Source organism: Doryrhamphus excisus, chromosome 11 (genome assembly GCF_030265055.1).
Source record: "Doryrhamphus excisus isolate RoL2022-K1 chromosome 11, RoL_Dexc_1.0, whole genome shotgun sequence".
Lineage (NCBI taxonomy): Eukaryota > Metazoa > Chordata > Actinopteri > Syngnathiformes > Syngnathidae > Doryrhamphus > Doryrhamphus excisus.
Window position 1 is genome coordinate 9,604,136 of NC_080476.1, and position 19,560 is coordinate 9,623,695.

At 39.4% G+C, this 19,560-nt stretch overlaps 2 protein-coding genes across 7 annotated transcripts in view; one reads left to right on the top strand and one right to left on the bottom strand.

Moving 5' to 3' along the window:
• The window catches only part of gabra1 (gamma-aminobutyric acid type A receptor subunit alpha1), a 36,520-nt gene extending 31,228 nt beyond the window's left edge, over positions 1–5,292 (top strand). For all 5 annotated transcript variants that reach the window (XM_058087218.1, XM_058087217.1, XM_058087219.1 and 2 more), the window contains one exon: positions 49–5,292. In XM_058087218.1, the coding sequence (XP_057943201.1) occupies positions 49–369 (321 nt within the window). In that variant the 3' untranslated portion in view covers positions 370–5,292. The remainder of the gene's footprint in view (positions 1–48) is intronic.
• Positions 1–19,560, bottom strand: part of LOC131138364 (gamma-aminobutyric acid receptor subunit beta-2-like) — a 213,119-nt gene that overhangs the window by 143,905 nt on the left and 49,654 nt on the right. The gene's annotated exons all lie outside the window — the stretch shown is intronic.

Below are 19,560 nucleotides of genomic sequence, written 5' to 3' on the forward strand. Positions count from 1 at the left end.
ATGTAACATTTTATTCATATTTTCTTTTCTCCCCCAACAAACCAACAGCAAAAGAAGAAGAAGGAGTCTCTCCTGAAAAAGAACAACACCACAGCATACCCGGCTGCCACTGCTACAGCCTTCGCCCCCAACATTGCCAGGGACCCTGGATTGGCCACCATTGCCAAAAGCGCTCCGCCGCCCCCGACCGAGCCCAAGGAGGAGCCAAAGCCCAAACCTCCCGAGGCCAAGAAGACCTTTAACAGCGTGAGCAAGATTGACAGGATCGCCAGAATAGCCTTCCCTCTGCTCTTTGGAACCTTTAACTTGGTCTACTGGGCCACCTACTTGAATAAGAAGCCCAAACTGCAGGGGGTGACTCCACACTAATCCATCTTTGGCTCCTTTTCACTTCTACCTATAACTTTCATTTTCTTTGGTATTCTTCCTCAACAGAAAAGAAAAAAAGAGAAGAAAATGTGTTTATTTTCAGACAAACATGATGTCCATGCTGGTTTGAATCCCCAGTCGTTGCATTGCTTCTGTTTATCAACATTTTGAAGATTTTGAGAAAACAAAAACAGAGACATGAAAATATATTAAAAAAATAACATTGATACAGACTTTTCAGAGGGGTTGCTGTTCAGGTGCGGGAAGACGCTTTTAAGAAACGCTAGCGTAAATATATAGCCAAGAGGAGAATGCTATTCCACAAATAGACCAATCTCGTCCAGGGCTTTTTCTTTGTACGTGGTTCTTATTTTCAGGGTTCCGGGGAGAATATGTACTTTGCAAAGAGAGGGGAGTCTCCAGACTATTTGATGAGTGAAAAAACAAACGTGGTTCCAATGAGCGAGAAGGTCCAACAGTTTGACATGAAACCGCCCTAACTGCCCAACAGTCTATGTTACACCATACCGGAGGTTCAGCTTGTTCGGCGACTGTTCTGTTTTTGCATTGAAACCAAATCGGAAAATCTGGAGATCGAGATAGTAACAGATTTCACTGTTTATTGTTGAAATCCACACGGCTGCTGATTCAGTGGAAAACACGTATATATCCCAATCTTGTGTCTCAAGTTTAGTATTTTTACTCTCGGCAAAAAACAACCCAACTATTTATTGTTCTGATTGATATTTTATGATAAACGGTACAAATTGGAGTTACATGTTTTTCATTGGGTGGCGGCCATTTCAAACGAACTGCACAATAACTTGACCCGTGACATGTTTGTAGGAATATGCATTGCTGTTTCTCCAATGAAAAGCATGTATCATATCGTCCATTTTTTTTTCATTTTTGTCATATTTGCATTTTAAATGTCCTAACATTGGGAGATGCATGCTTTTCATAGTAGAGTAGAGCGACAATGCGATATGTATAACCTACATGATTTAATGTTAGGGTCAACTTCAAAAGAACCCCAATCTCACTAAAAATGAGTGAAGTACTGTGTTTTTACATATCTTGTCATATCCTACAAACTACTTGTGGGAATATACGGCCCAATCAACGACAGTTAAGCCCAAAATTATTCATACCTTGACCAGATTTCTAGTTAAAGTGCATTTTTTTGCGTTAAATGGGGATTTTTCTAGCTGGAAATGCGTCAAAAAAAGAAAGAATCTAAGCTACTAAATGGAGCAAAGGATATGTGATTCAACAATAACTTCATATGTGGTCAGGTATGAATCATTTTGGGTTTAAGTGTATGATTATACCATTCGGTAATGTGGCCAAAAGGCTCACTTAGACACAATATGGTTGCATTATCTTATTACTGTATTAATGGTTACTGGTATTGGCTTTATGTCATTTATTTAAGCACAGACGGACATGGTAAAAGGCACGTGTTATGTGTATGTGTGTGTGCATATGCATGGGCAGGGCATCCTAAAAAACTAAAATACTAACCATGATTGACGGAAGGCTTCATTTGTTCGCCCCCAAAACGTCCATTCTCATATTCTTCTAAATATGTTGGGGGGGGGGTTGTGCAATAGCAATAAAACACACGTCTCAGTGGACAACAATCTAGTCATCTCTGCTTCGAAATGAAAATAACAGGTATTTTCCTTTTATTAATATTTGTAAATATTATCAGATGTTAGCGATGTCAATATGTTGAACTAAAGGGTATGAACAACGCGTTTTGTTTTTGTTTTTTTTTTGCGTCCAAATACATGTTGTTGTTTTTTTTAAACAGTCTCAACAAAGACGTGTAAAAACTTGAGTAAGAATGTAAAGAATTGTCTCAAAATCTTTTTTTTTTTCCATTCATCACACAAACATTATTTCCTGTTTTTATTGCTTCATGGACCCGGGGGGAGGGGCTTGTTTGCCAAACGTTAAAGTAAAGTTAGCTAAAGAAGGACGAGGCACACTGAGGAGGAGAAGTGCCTTTTCCATATTTTAACAGATGGTACCCTGATGGTTTTACATCTTGCATTTTCTATCCCACCGTGTCCCCTTGAGCTTTCATGGTTTTTTGTTTTTTGTGTGTGTGTTCTTGGGTTTTTTTCGCCCCTTTTTGTGTGTTTTTAGCTGAAAATTAACACTCAGAAAGTACCAGCGACACTGCCTTCAGTATCACATGCCCCCTTTTTTTGAATTGATTTGTTGCTGCTTTTGTTGGAAAGCATCAGCAGAGAGAAAAAAAGACAAGAAAGAGGTGAAAGGATGATGAAAATGAATATATTTTTGTAGCATGATGTCAACCCTTCTTCCAAAAACAGTAAAGCGAACGGATTTTTTTTTTTTTTCGTCTTGGACGTTGCTTGCTTTTTTTTCTTGTTTTTTGCGTATTAACTTTTCGTGGCTCGTCAAATATTAGGAACAGCCCAGTTGAAAATTCAGTTAATGTAGCAATATTTCTTAGCAAGGGCTTTTATTAAAAGGACCTGAAGTTGACATTAGTGAGGGAATGATTGACACTGTAGCTTTACGTCGAAAGTTAGACAATTGTATGCTGCAAATGTCCAGTTTAGTTAAGTACACATTTGCCATCAACAAAATATTGACTTTAATTCTAATGCCATTTTAGAAATCTAATTCAATTAAATTTTGTGTTTGTTTTGTATTGACACTCTGAACAAAGTCCCAGTTTATTTTTAGTTAATTAATTGTGATTTAATTTAGCATTATTTTTATTTATTCACTGCTTATTGTAGTTGCTCCATCTCCACAAATATCATATTCGAGGTGGCAGGAATCCAAGGTAAATTTTCATTTAATTTAGTATAATTTATTTCTACATTTATTTTGTACTTTTTTTGGTAACATTTTACATGGCAGCAATGCAGAAATCCATTATTTTTTTAAGTTAATGGTCATTTAAATTTGCTTTATTTATTTTTTTAATTTATAACAATTTTTTTGTATTATTGTGTGCAAAATTGGACACAATTCACATTTTAGACGGCCGGCATGCACAGCCCCAATGTTTGCTTTTAATGGATTTCATTAGCATTTTTTTTTTTTTTTACCTGGCCAGAAGCCTGAGAGAGATTTGTTGATTTGTGTATTGTTTTATGTATTTATTGCGGGGAGGAAACCAAATTATTTATATATATATTTATCAATGGTCGTTGCTTTATCTTTATTTTATTTGCATTATCACTATTACGTAACCTGTCCCCTACAGGCCACTTATCCTACCAGCAGAAGGTCAAAGAAGTGCAAAGTTCAGGGTGAAGAGTTGTATAAAAGATAGAATCATAAATAAACTTGTATGTATGTTGATTATCATGAAGAAGATATATAAATATATATATAGAAATATACATATGTAAAATACATGACGCATACAGTATTTGATTCTATTATTGAAGATATTAGCTTAAAAACGACGATGACTATTGTTTGTATTCTCAACCTATTGTTATGCATTTTGCACATTTAGATGAATAATAACATTACATTTATGTAGTTGGCTTCGTGCTATGCAAAGGACAGCTTCGAACCACCAACCATCAACCTTGTCTCCTCGACCATTGTGTTTCAGACTTACAAGCTATTATAAGGAGAAAATAAACAATATATTTAAAAAAAAAAAAAGAAGAAGCTTAGCTTTTTATATCAGCTGTGCCACCCATTAGCTTTTTTATGAAACCATGGCCACACAGGGTGACATCAAAGAAAAACAGCAGATTATGTCCTTTTGTTTGTGCGTTGGATTTGAGAGGAAAAGGCTTTCGTTGTTGATTGCACTTTCTTTCTCCAGGGTCGTGCAATAAAATGACTGAATAAAGACGAAAAAAAAAGGAGCTAAAATGTAACAAGGTCTTCTTTTTCCAAGACCAGGGATTTGATTGTTGCGTTATATTCTTACATAAATTGACTATGAAAAGTTTTCCCACCCCAGAACTGGATGAAAACCTTACATATATTTAACATGAATTTGTATGACGTTTCCATCAGCAATGTAGTCCATCAACGGTGACTTACCCTTGCACTTAGTCCTTGAAATCCAGCACTGGTTGGATTTTGGTGATGAAGAACGTAGTTCAAAAGAGTAATACAAAAATGCACAAATTGCTCGGTGTTTACCAGATGGCTGCGGCAAGCCATCATGGAAGACGATGCGAGCAATGCAAACTGTATTACTCTTTTGAACGCATATTGTTTTGTTTTGGTTCTTCCGACTGGAACTGGACTTGGTTAAGTCACCGTTGATGGACTACACCGACTGACTGGGATGTTATACAACTTTATTTCGAAAAAAAGGCAGTTCAGATTTTGCTACACTTTTACGCTCCACATAGAGAATGTGAAATATGAGGTACAGGTACAGTGCAATCATGAGCTTCCGACTTTTATCTTCTCGTCAAACGTATATATGTACATATATGTGTGTGTACATATATATGTCTATATGTATATACCACATGTGTTATGTCTTTTTTGTTTATTTTGGTTTTATTTAAGACAAATCATCAGCAGCACTTGCTTAAATGGGTCTATTAGTTCTTATAGATATACTACTGGAGTCATTTTCTTGTATTTTTATCCAAGCAAATATGGATTTTCACTGATATTAAAGAAAAAACACAACCCAATTTTCTAAAGCACAAACAAGCGGAATATAAGGCAAGATAAAGGGTGATATGGTACACATATGGACAATGAAACAGACACTATAGAAGTGGCCACTGGGATGTGTTGTTGACAGGATTCTGATGGATGGAGATGAACGCGGTGGTGAACTTCCTGTAAATGTTTTCTTTTGTTTTGGTTTGGTTTTTTGGTTATGATATGGCCCTGTAGATTCCGATTCACTGCATTAGTCTTTAAATAAAAAGGAAATAAATGAAAGAGGCTGCCGGTTTATTGTGTTGTGTTGTGAAGATTTGTACATTAGAAAAATGACAAATTAAGGGGGAAAATATGACTTATGAATGTTCATTAATTCTTTCATTTTCTACCACTTATCCTCACGAGGGTCGCGGGGGGTGCTGGAGCCTATCCCAGCTGTCTTCGGGCGAGAGGCGGGGTACACCCTGGACTGGTCGCCAGCCAATCACAGGGCACATATAGACAAACAACCATTCACACTCACATTCATACCTATGGACAATTTGGAGTCGAACCTAGCATGTTTTTGGAATGTGGGAGAAAACCGGAGTACCCGGAGAAAACCCACGCATGCACGGGGAGAACATGCAAACTCCACACAGAGATGGCCGAGGGTGGAATTGAACCCTGTTCTCCTAGCTGTGAGGCCTGTGCGCTAACCACTCGTCCGCCGTGCAGCCCAACTTATGAATGTAAAATACCAAAAACAACACATCATGGGTTTTTATGGAAATGAGTTTGCTAATAAATTAATGTGATATAGAACAAGACCTCTGCAGGTTCGATAAAATGTGTGTAGAGTCATGACATGGAATAGTCTTTCAAAGTCGGCATTTTTCCTGTGTCACTCTGAATAAAAGGCACCGACAAAATCGACTCGGGCATTCCGCAAAGCTATTTTGTGTTGAAAGTAATTGTCGCAACAATAAATTTAATATAAAAAAGGCACGGCAAATAATGTGCAGTTAACCTGGAACGCAGTGGATCTTTTGGGGGGTTTAGAGGCTACTGAGAGTAAATAATTTACTCAGTAATTTAACTGAGTTTAACTGAGTCAGTTTGTTATTTCGGCTAACTTCTGCTTCATGGAGGATGAGGTAAGGTGTTATTCTCGGACTGAAAGGACAACATTTGCATTCTGGGGCAGTTGTGAAATCCCACTGTGAATCACAAGGGTGACAAATAAAAATAAATGCCTTTATTTACATCTATATGTTTTTGTATTTGAAAACATAATATATTATTTGTGTGGTATCTGATTATGACTTAATAACATGTTTGAAAACTGCCATATTGCCCAATTTATTGCCCAATCTCACAATGCTTCAGAAAAACCGCAGCACCCCAGTTTCCAGCAGGACTCATGCAACCCTCCACCATGAAGCTACCACCAATATGCTCATATATAAACAAGACACAATTACTACAATTGCTACTCACTTGTATTGCCTGCTATTTAGACAATAATGGTTAGACAATAAGCTGTACAATGACTACTTTAAAGTATCTCTATAGTATGGTCCCTTGAGTAGATATACTGTAATAAAAATAAATGTTCCGCCTTTGCTCTCAGCTTTCTGCCTCTGCTCTCCAGGCGGCACTTCATCCCCCATGTCTTGTTCCACTCCACGCTACACCACAACGCCAAGACTTCAGGTGCAGTGGAACGTGCGCTCCTTCCCTTCCAAGCATGTGAGCTTCCGCAGCCCTTATGTAATAAAACTGCTTCTTCTTTTTTTTTTTTTACTCTTGCTCTATCTGCCTACTTCTCCAACAAAAGCTCAGATTAAAGCAGTGTTTATTCTTGCACACACTTTGCCTCCGCATTGTCTTGCAAGTCACCATGGCAATGAGTGTCAATTTGATGGCATGCCTGAAAAGGCTGAAGACCAGTTTTACACAATTGGCACACAATTAGTGACTGAAAACGGCGCATCTTGGCATGAAATGCCAACCTCCTGAACGACTTACACAACTTACAGCTAAGTCAAGTACTGTTTATGTCTGGTGTACAACATAGCATGCCACTGAGGAAAAGACATGAAGCAGAACTGGAGGTATCAGAGATGAGGATGCTGAGGTTCTCATTGGGAGTGACCAGGATGGATAGGATCAGGACCGAGTACATCAGAGGAACATTACATGTTAAAGGCCTTGGAGATAAAGTCAGAGAGGCCAGACTGAGATGTCCAGAGGAGAGATAGTGAATATATTGGTAGAAAATATGTTTCTGGATGTCGTGAAGGAAGACATGAGGGTAGTTGGTGTGAGAAAGACAGATACAGAAGACAGGGTTGGATGGGGGCGGTTGATTTGCTGTGGCGACCCTTGAAGGGAAAAACCAAAATAGACAGAAGAATTTGTCCCACGTAACTGAAGGCATCATCCATAGCTTCATTATTTCCTCTTACAAGATGTTGAGCTCCAGAGAAGAAGTTCTCATTGCAGAAAAAAGTTGATTTATCTCTCAGCTGCAGAGAGTGAGGAAAGAGCATGAAGAAGGCATAAAAAAAAGTATGGGAGAGGGTATTATTGGGTATTATTACTAGTTATTAACGTATATTCACACCGACTTGCACCAGGTGGTGGCTTTGGTTCTGCATACTGTTGGTTTGTGGTGCGTTTACACTTTGTGAACTGGTACGCAGCCCTGCCCAGTTTACACATACTTCACACCTGTTTACAACACATTCACTCATTGCCACACCATCGGCAGACATAGCATTATAACACATAGATAAACTATGATGATGAGTGCGTAAACTCACCCTAGGCTTATTATAACAAGCTATCCATTCCTAATCATCACACTTGGAGATTTCTATAGTCCCTGTCGTCCCCTCGCTCATGTGCCATCCCATCACTTCATTGTCTTCCCTTTGTTACCAAATTACCTTTTGAAGGTCTCCACTCTTTGCTGGGACACGTATCAGCATCTGTGATTCGGATTTCAATTGGAATGAATAAATGCATGCACAAACAGTCATTCAAAGCAGGCAACTGAAGAAAAAAGATAATTGCTTTAGGCTGTGAAGCCAGTGGAAGTAGGTTTTGGGGTTTTCCTGTGTGGGGACAAAAGGACAAGTTGTTGTTTTTCATGTCTTTTGTTTGACTTTAAATTGAATATGCTTGTTCTGCATGTACTCGGGTTGCATGGAATTACTGTGTAAAAAAAGTACTGTTTAATCCTAAAATCCAATTTCACACATTTCCATTTTCTGTTCATCTGTATTAGCAGGCTAAAAAGGACGTTTTGTAATAAAAACATATAAACAACACAGTTTGACTTATACCGTGTATCAATAACATGACAAAACATGGAATATTGCATGCAAACTGGAAAATGTACACAAACCAAGGCTAAAGTTGCCAAAAATGGTATAATGTTAAAGAATCATTACAAAAAATCTTAGATCCGTGATCCGTATCCCATATCTGACAATTCTTGAAAATTTCATCCAAATCCATCCACAACTTTCCAAGTTATTTTGAACATAAACAGATAAGCGCCATCAAAAACATAATCTCCGTGCTGACCCTGATTTTGTCACACAATTCCTCTTTTTATTTACCTTTGAGTCACATCTCTGCAGCAGAAGCACTCATTCTCAACTCTCCCATCAGTCAAGGATTGTTTGTTTTGCTCCAATATTCATAGAATCCTTAGAAACACTTATTTGCACGTTGCTGTGCTGTAAATGAGCGGTATGACTCTTTTTTTTTCCACATCGGGCTCTAAGGAACGTTATTTTCCACATTCTCACATCAGACTTCGGTGGCTACTTCTCCAATGATGTGTTATGTCAGGTAATATTGCATCACATTTGTACTTTTGAACAGTGCTACAGTTTCAGAGCATATATCCATATCTGGACTGCTCTATCGCAGTAAAAAAAAATTCCAAAAATGTCCCAATTCAGAATGATCACTGTTTTATGGTTGACTATGGCCTATTATTAGTTCAAAAATATTGAAATACAAGTTATATATAGTCTTTTGGTTAATAGGTAATGAGATATGACATTACAATTAATGTCACCCATTCATTCATTCATTTTCTACCGCTTATCCTCACGAGGGTCGCAGGGTTGCTGGAGCCTATCCCAGCTTTGGGGGAGAGGCGGGGTACACCCCGGACCGGTCGCCAGCCAATCACAGGGCACATATAGACAAACAACCATTCACACTCACATTCATACCTATGGCCAATTTGGAGTCGCCAATTAACCTAGCATGTTTTTGGAATGTGGGAGGAAACCGGAGTACCCAGAGAAAACCCACGCATGCACGGGGAGAACATGCAAACTCCACACAGAGATGGCTGAGGGTGGAATTGAACCCTGGTCTAGCTGTGAGGTCTGCGCACTAACCACTCGAACGCCGTGCAGTCCCATATCCAAAATGATAGACTAAAATAATTAAGTTATCCCTCCATTCTGTGTGGAAGTGGTAAGTTTTTGGCTTCTTACTTTGTCCGTCTTCCCCACTCCATTTGAAAACCTTTCCTAAGTTGAGGATAAATAAATTGGACGCTAATTAGTTATCGCAGTAGCATGCTAATACTTGCAGCCATGTCTGTCTCTTGTGTCCCTGCAGTCATCCTATAGTGTGTGCATGACAGTTTTGCAATGGGGTGTAAATAAAGAATGATAGGAGTATAAAGGTGACTATAGGGGTGTTATTTCATGTCTACAGGGCTCTAATAATGTCATTTAGAAAGTCATGAACCGGGTTTCTATGCTCCGAAAATATAAAATTTCTTAATATTGGAACCAATTAACTGCGATAAACAAAGTGAGACAGTATTGTAGTTATGAAGCTGACGGATTGAAACACATTGTCTTTGCAGACAAATCGTCCATTATATTCCCTATCCTGCCACCATTGTCTCCAAATCTTGGCATCAACAGCACCACAGATTCAAATCGCCACTAATTTCTCTTTGTTGCCGTCCAAGTGTGTTCATGTCCAAATGTGTGTACATGTACGTTGAACACACAAAAGGCAGAACAAAGAACAATGACAAGCCTAAAAGCTGACACACGCTTCCCACGTCATTTCTTTTGTAAATTATGATCACAATATATTCATTTAATGCCAACTTCCTCTACGCCAAACTCCTTATTCACTATTACTTGGCTAACATTGCCTTTAATTATGAATGTGAGAACTACCCAAGGGGGTGAGGCACGTACACTGTATAGTTTACAGTATATTGTGTGAGTGAGATTTAACAAGTCTGCCCAGAGGAACTTTTGCATTAAAGTTATTACTTCGGAACATTTTTGATCATTTCCAAAAGCCCCTAAGTGATTACTAAGTCTATTGAACTGACTATAGCATTAGCATTTAGAAGACTCAGTTCATTAAAATCACTATAATATATAGAGTGTATTGCTGTGCTATAGATCTCGAGTGTTGCACAATAGTAAAATGGATTATAGACTAGCAACAAAATATGACCTCTACATTTTTTTTTTTTAGATGTACCTCGGCCTTTGTCATTAATCCATTCTAAAAGTTAGATAAAAGCCAAAAAAGGACAAAAATGGCATCAATATTTCCCATAAGATCTGTTCCAGACACACACAAATGTTCACCCAAAACCATTTTTATAGCAAATAATTCTAGTTTTACATTGGTTGGCGATGACAGTGATGAGTGGAGGAAAGGGTTCCAAACTACAAATTTGAAGATACATGCATTTTAGTGGTATTTTATTTTGTAGTGGTATTGGTATTTTAAAGTAATAGATGAACAATAACATGTTTTTTTCCACAAATAAATCTGGCAAACTTGTATGGCAAAATCAAATGTTCATTAATATGTTTTGTATAAAATGCAGCTTGAATAAATGGTCCAAAATTAATTCCTATTTATGGTTATTATTTTAAATAAATGTCTGATCCAAACTAGTGTAAATTGAAGACATTTAAAAATTAAATGCAATATAAACATTCAACATCCAATCAAAGCTGCAAACCCAATGTGTGTTTCAGTGTCATCTCGACTTTATGAAGAGTTTCACCTGCTCATTTTTCTTGTGACCACAGTTTCACCCTGCAGGGATTCAAGTTCAGTTCAAACTCGCGTTTTTCATTTTTGCTTCTACACTCTCTGTGCTCTCGTTTGCCTTTTTCCTCCCTCATTCGCCACCCCCTCGCCCCAAACTGCTAAAAAAAAGTTTCTTCCCTCTAAAAGGCCTGGCGGATGTCCTTTGTCGAAACCAATCGCCGGCATGCGTGTGATCTAACAAGCTGGGAGGTTCAAAAGGCTAGCGAGCTCCTTTCTGCTCAGCCACACATTGTCATTCAATCATATCCTGTTACCGTGATATGCCCCGTTCAAAGTGTCCACTCTGTGAGAGAGGGAGAAGCCGCTGGAAGTGAACAAACTGCATCAAATTGAATTAAATGAGCAGAACATTATGTATTTATTTTTTTTTGCTTTTAGTGCCTTTATCAAGTTTACAGACTTTCTGGGTCGGAAAAGCCATTGTGTGTCTTCTTGCGTTGGTTGGTGTGACCTTGAAGATGAAATAGACACTCATCGACTTAAAAAAACTGCAAGAGTGGCTTAATTTACAACTTAAAACACTCACAAATATAGTGTTTACCTCAAGGCTGTATGATATCCTCCACACTCTACATCACTTTTGTTGATTTTGTAGCGGTTTAGTCGATATTGTTACACTTGTGGTGTTCTCGGTCAAAAGTTAGCACCATAGGAAATGAATTGGTATCCACATTATTTTCATCCAGATGAAAAAAACATCCCCAACACACACATTCTACACATTTCAGACTGAACAATGTCTTTTGTGGGTACAAATCCCGCCTTCCTGATGAAACAATGTATCATATGTCGCACACACACTAGTTAGACTTTGTAAACAACCCACCTCTTTACCGTACTTCATTCATTCATTTATTTTCTGTCGCTTATTCTCACGAGGGTCGCGGGGGTGCTGGAGCCTATCCCAGTTGTCTTCTGGCGAGAGGCGGGGTACACCCTGGACTGGTGGCCAGCCAATCACAGGGCAAGACAAACAACCATTCACACTTACATTCATACCTATGGAAAATTTGGAGTCGCTAATTAGCCTTAGCATTTTTTTGGAATGTGGGAGGGAACCGGAGTACCCGGAGAAAACCCCACGCATGCACGGGGAGAACATGCAAACTCCACACAGAGATGGCCGAGGGTGGAATTGAACTTGGGTCTCCTCGCTGTGAGGTCTGCGCACTAACCACTTGAACGCCATGCAGACCCTTTACCGTACTTTACCATACAAAAAAAACACATGCTGGTTCAGATGCTTTTTTCCACTGAAATGTGCACAACACTGTGAAAAATCTGCTTGTGAGGTTTTGGTGACACGTCACCACTGTCAGCCAATTTACCATTATGCAGGCTGCGCTTCGCCTGCGCCACCGAATAGACTTTAGGTCCGAGCTGGAGAGCTTTCTCTGCACCTTTGACAAGCTGTTTTGTTACAAATTTGTCACTGCGCCAAGCTGAAAATGTGGACTCCTCCCCCAGTGCGCCGCCACGCCCATCTCAGACTAGTTGTCCCACGTGTTGAACGCTCTGTCACACAGAATGGGCGAGTATGTCCACTTCCCACGCACTCGGGGCTGAGTAAATGATACAAAACATTGACTTTTATACAGTTGCTGGCTTCCCTAAAATAATAGGTGAAATAGAGAGCACTCATGTGGAACATGTTTCCCCCTCATTCCCCTCTCTGCAGTCAGTAGCAGATGCCCAATCCTTATTTGGGCGGTCCACACCACTTTTGCACCAGTTAAAAATTGCACATGCAATCATAGATCACCGGCAACAGCTAATGTCACATGCAATTTTTTTGTTTGCTCACACAAACATACTCGATCAAAAAAAGCCATTAAAGGAACCTTTGATATTAACTGCAGTGAGGTCAAGTTAGGAAAGCTGACATAGGAAAGTGATGTTCAAGGTTTAAGGCATTTTCCCCAAAAATGTTTGTCAAAGTTAAGAAGCTTTAGTGTATTCCGCCTTCATTTTGATAAGTGCATTGACTTCTGCAGCAGTGAGCGAATATGTCCAGTATATCATGCCACCGTAGCTGCTTTTCAAGAGCATACATTATTAATTAATGTAAGGATGAGACAGTGTGACCCAGCATGTTAAACATGAATTGTACATGTAGTTGGCATACATCTTGCTTTGCGCCGCATTTAATAATAAAAAAAAAACACATTTAAGGATTTTGTTTTCCCTCCATTAATCCAGCCTTCGGTCTCCATACTCTCAATCTTATCCTGAGTGTGTGCCATCCGCACACACGGCGCACGTGCCAAACGGTAAATCAAGCCTCGATCGACTGCGCACAATGACTTGACACGCATCTCACATCAGTTCCCCCGGGGAGGATGCATGGGATGCTAACGGCATCCATCAAGAGACAAATGCAAACACCGAGGAGAGCAAATGGATCCTGAGCAGGGTTGCTAGCAAATGAAAACATATGGACGCTTCTTCCCCTCGGAAGCAGCGAACATCAGTTGTTGTTATAAAGTACCATCAAATACAGGCAGCTTTAACGCTTTGTCGGAACACCTTTGTAAAATAACCCACGACAACCATCAATAAAAATGTTGCTCTTCTAACAACAGGAGGTTGGGAGCCAACTTGTTTTTTTTTTCTGTTAAAGGCGAACGTCTTTGGTGGGGGCGGGGTTAAACACGCGCAACGCGCAGTACTTTGTTGCTAAATCTGACGACATCACAAACCCTCTTGGCAACATATTTTTTCAAAAGCAACCAGCCACAAATCTAACAACTTTTTCTACCGTTGGAGAGTTTTCTGGTAAAGTATTTAGGACTTAAAAGTGAAAGCACATATTTTCCTGCCGTTTCTGTTTGGACTCTGCTGGTCTGCCGTACTCCAAAGCAGTCAGAAGTGGTCAGTATGAGGTCTACGCATACATGAGTCATGCAACCGCGGCGCACAATGCCGCCACGGCAAGACCTCCCTCATTTTCTTCGGACTTCTTAAAGTATTACATTGTTTGTACTCAATCAACATGGAACTATGTTTCTGTCAAACATAAACATTTTCACCAGTTACTATTATATGGAACGGATGGGGGTTAGGATTAAAGTGGTCCGATTATGACAATATTTTTACCTTTTTTATTGAGTTGTGGTCTCTTATAGAGCAGCTACACACAATAACCCGCACAGAAAACCTTTAGATTTTCCAGAATCTGCACCTATTCCAGCTGTATTTCCTTTGATGGCTGTTTCCTGCCAAAACGGTCTGTTTTAATTTATTCCATCCACGGCCCGCCTCCGGACATGCCCACTCCACTGTGATTGGTCACACACACAACATGCTTCCTATCTATGGACCATATAAGGAAGTATGCCCCTCTGTGACATCACAAAGGGGCAGTTTTACCCCGCCTTTTGAAACCGAGCATTTTGACCCATCCCAAACTTCTTTCAGTACTCACTTCCAAATGCGCAAACTTTATTATCAGAAACTTTGGCATGGTTTAACATAAGAATACAACATTGTAACTACATTCCACAAAAGTGGGAAAAGCATACTAGGTTCCCTTTAAATAAGCTTTCTTCCCACGCACAATTCCTACTCCGTTTTGGACATGTGGAATTGTGAATTGTACTATGTGATATAATCCAATGTAACTTATATGCATATTCAAAATAAAGTGCGGTTAAAGTTAGCATTGTGTGACCTGAAGCCGCATCGGACTTGAAAACATTCATTGTTTTCACATTGCTGGCCAAAAAGATGCATCTTTGTCTCCCTTCCTTAAAAAAATCTCTGCAGCTTTTGCTGACAATTATTCAAGGTCTGTTTGATTTAACATGATTGAGTAGACAGGAGCCATCTAAAGGACAAATACATTTAATAACCATCATTGGCAACAATTCCCCACTCCCTAAAATAATATTTGAAATAAATTGTTTATTTCTAAGATTGTTTTTGCTTTCCGCAGCCTTGCTGCTAATGCTGATGTACTCTAATTTGCCGCTGTTGACATTTGGAACACCCACCCCCTGAGGTTATTTACTTTCCAATTTACATTCTTTTGATTATTTTGTGATATAATCCAAATTGTGTCATCTGGCCATGCGAGCCTTCACAGCATGTAATAGACAGGAGGGATAGATCAATAGATTTGGGTGCAAGGCTCTTTAAAATGCTCGGAGTATTATTAAAGGGCTGCTGCTGCTGCAGAGGAGATGCTCTTGAGAAAGAAGAGAGTGAAAGGATGAGATGGGGAGGGAGCGTCCTTTATTATTCATCAGCTCATCTCACTGCAGTCAATCCAGCAGGGGGAGGTGTTGCAATAGTTGGATGATCACAGGCAAAGCTAGTTATTAGAAACATTATTACCCCTTTGAATACACATATAGGATGCTGTGTGTATGTGCTGGTCGTCATACGGCACTAATGTCCCTTTAATACTCGGATGTTTGTCATCTCAGGACGAAATGATTGCTGCTTTCCAACTGACTAGTGTCACTGCTACAATCGGTGCATATGCTGCCCTTTCCGATCCGTATTATTGCACAAAATTAAACTCATAAAATTCCAATCTCCTTGAATTTTTCATAAGCCGCTGTTCTGTTGAGAAGAGGTGGGAGGGGTTACTCCCTCGTACTGAGAAGCAACTAAATAAGTTAGACACAAACTAAACTGGGGGCTGCACGGCGGTCGAGTGGTTAGCGCACAGACCTCACAGCGAGGAGACCAGGGTTCAATTCCACCCTCGGCCATCTCTGTGTGCATTTTGCATGGTTTTCTCCGAGTACTCCGGTTTCCCCCCACATTCCAAAAACATGCTAGGTTAATTGTCCATAGGTATGAATGTGAGTGTGAATGGTTGTTTGTCTATATGTGCCCTGTGATTGGCTGGCGACCAGTCCAAGGTGTACCCCGCCTCTCGCCCGAAGACAGCTGGGATAGGCTCCAGCACCCTCTGCGACCGTCGTGAGGAAAAAGCGGTAGAAAATGAATGCATTAGGGCCATCACTCCGAAGAGTTGACCTAAATTCACAACCAAAATGTTTGTTTTTGTTCCAAGAAATTATATTCATTTATTCCCAAAAGTCTACTATCTTCATTTCGTCGCATGTCTCTTGGCTGTACTGCTTCCAGTACATATACGGTAGTCCCTCGCCACATCGCAGTTCGAACATCGTTACCTCACTCAAAAACTATTGAAAGATAAGTCATATGTAGTATTCTGGTCACTAGTCATCAGTAATAAGCCAAAACATTGACGAGGCACAATATTATGTTACATTACGTCAGCCCATTGTTTGCCCATTCTGTGTGGAAGTGGTTTTTAGAGGCTAACTAGTACTCACAATGTTACAGTATTTAAGGCAGCAGTGGCGGTACGGTCATGGTATGGGGCAGTATGAGTGCTCCCAGCACTGGCAAGATTCGGTTCATTGAGGGGAACCCCAACATATATTGTGACAGAATCTACAAGGTCAACTGCAAATTCAAATTAATTTATGACCCGTGCAGGAACACAGCTGGTCCAGGTGTTGATTAATTTAATAACACACCTTGAGCATATTTTCCATACAAAACATTATTCCTGTATCGTCATAAATGCACCTTAATGCCCCGCATTCTATCCTACTTTGTATTTGCTCGACTTTTAGTTTGGAAAGTAGACACACTCGAGTGTCAACAGAAAGAGAATGTTGAACAAAGAGCCATTGTGAAGGCCAAGCATGCACCTAGCCTCAAGTGCAGGTTCATGCAAGGTTAGCCTGTGATTGACAGATCATCAGATATGCCTCCACCAGGGCACAACCGGACCACCGCTATCTTGCCTAACCGTCTCACTCCACCTCTCTAGTGACTCTTGAGCCTGCTTCGGAGTGTCTGCCACAGGCACCTTCAGAAGAGACGGTTATGGAGCGAGACGAGCGGGGTGGATACTGGAGGAATGGGGGAAAGGATACGGATGAGGAGGATGATGGATGGATGGATGGATGGAAGGAAAAATCCTATAGAGATTTGAAACCTGGCCAGAAAAGGCATCAAACAAAATCCATGATGTGCCTCACAGGATGTGAGAACATTTGAGCTACACTAAATCAAATCATGTATCCAGGTAATTGTCCTCATGCTACATCATCAGCTCCAACCACATCACTTCAACATGTGGCATTACCATTGTAGTTAAGATATAAATTCATATGTTAATACATGACAAAATAGTACAAGACATGTTATTTTAAAGCAGATGCTACCATTATGCATGCATTAAGCAACATTGAATGTTAAGGAAAGTGTCCATAATGTCAATTTACATACAGACCAACCTTATCAAATCCCATTGGTTCTGCAGCAAGTCAGGAAATGATCTACGCGGCATATCAAATAACTCAAGCCATTAAAATGCAAAGTTAAATTGCTCTTTGCAATTGCATATTTGGGTCATAAGATTTTTTTCTGCATCAATTACACGTCCGTAAATATCAATTTTCCTATTTTCCATGCAGGGAAACTACTGTATGTTGTCATTATATCAGGGTTTGCCAATTTGCTTCAGTTCCAGACCCAAATTAGACATTAGGGAACCAAGTTTCCGCAATTATAGCATGTGTTGCCATAACAATATCATGTATATAAACTGTACATAAACTAATGATAATTCAACACACTGTTACTGAGGTTATTGTTTATTTACTGCAACTGCACAAGAAGGACAGAACATTAGAAACACCTTTTAAGTGTTACCCAGTGCAGTTCTATTGGTCCACTCGGTTGTCTCCACTAAGTGATAATTCAAGAAGACAAACACAGTCATCCACAGGTTCTAAACGCAAGCTGGGTCAGAACTAGGGCTCCCCCACCAGGCCATTTAGGAGCTGCTGAGCCAAGGAGCAGTCGGCAGTGCATTACCATAGACATCCTACGGCTCACTGGAGACTGGTAAAAAATATTTAAAATATAACATACATGGATGTGCAGTAGGTTTACAAGGAAAAGAAAGGTCAGTCAAAGAAATAAACTTGTAAGTGCTGTCACTGCTAGCTTTCTGTTTTGATGACCTTTTGTCGCAGCCGTCATTTAACAAGCCATTAAGAGACAAACAGAGAGCAGCAAGGGGGGAAAACCACTACTAATCTGGAAACAGGTGGATAACGGATAAAGAAATTAGTGTTTCAGTTTGTCTGAGAAGCTAGATCAAGTTGTAGCTCTAACGGGCCAGAAAATGCACAAAAAATAGGACTTAAACATCAAAAACTTCAGTTCTAAGCATTATCATTGGTGATGTCTGTAATTCTGGAAGATTTCATTTTAGGTGGGTTTGGCTATTCATTTTTTTTAAATTTTGCAAACATTAAATTGTACCATGTACAATGTAAATTCAATATACAGTACAGTGGAACCTTGGTTAGCATCATTAATCCGTTCCAGAAGGCCGGACTCTAACCAAAACATACTTTAACCAAGTCTATTTGTCTCATTAGAAATCATGTAATTCAAATTTCTTTATTTCTTTTTAATAGTTTTATAATTATAGTACTCCAGCTAAAACCCAACTCAGAATATTAGACGTAACTTCCTGTCCACGTGTCCAAAAGATATTTATTACAAATACAATTTATTACAAATATGATGTTTCCATCTACTAGATTGGGTATTATGAGTGCAGAGGTGATAGTGCTATTTCATGTCTAGAAGGCTGTAATAATAAAAAAAAACTGTATGTCAAAGATCGCAAACAGGGTTTCTATGCTCCACTAAAATATTTGGTTTATTTATCGTGATCAGGTCTGGAACCAATTAGCCAAGCTAAACGAGGGATCAGCATATTGTTTCACACACAGAAAACACTTTGACATATGAATACATGTGAATGGCGAATGAAAGAGATAAATTTAATATTTAACGTCACTTTGACCTTGATTGAAGACAATTTGTTGACAAAGACAGCGTAGTTAGCACAGAAATAAGAGTCAACTGTTGATGACATCATAGAAAGGTGAATGAACTGTCTTGGAAAGGTAAAAGCCTGCTAACGAGGATTTTTATTTTTATATAAATACATTAGACTCACGCAGTGTATTAATAAGAGTGTTAGCGATATTGTATGCCAACTGGAAAATGCATGCAAACCGAATTTTTTTCAATCTTTTGATGCTAACGGGGCATGTGTCAACCAAGGTTCCATTGGACAAAAAATGTTTGACATGCAAAATAAAGCGGTAAAATAAGCGATAGAAAATGATTTAATGAATGAATTAAATTAATGTTGTGATGCATTTTTGGACACTAGACAACACGTATTAATTCCGACTATACCTATAAAGGGCCACTAGGTGTCAGTGTTGCTCTAGTCAGGTTGGATTAGTTGTAGTTTCCTACATTTTTTTTTGTTTGTTTTGGGAGTGTAAACCTCCCACAATCAAATGACTACGGCGGCACTAACTACAGAATCCATCCAACGTCAAACCGAAC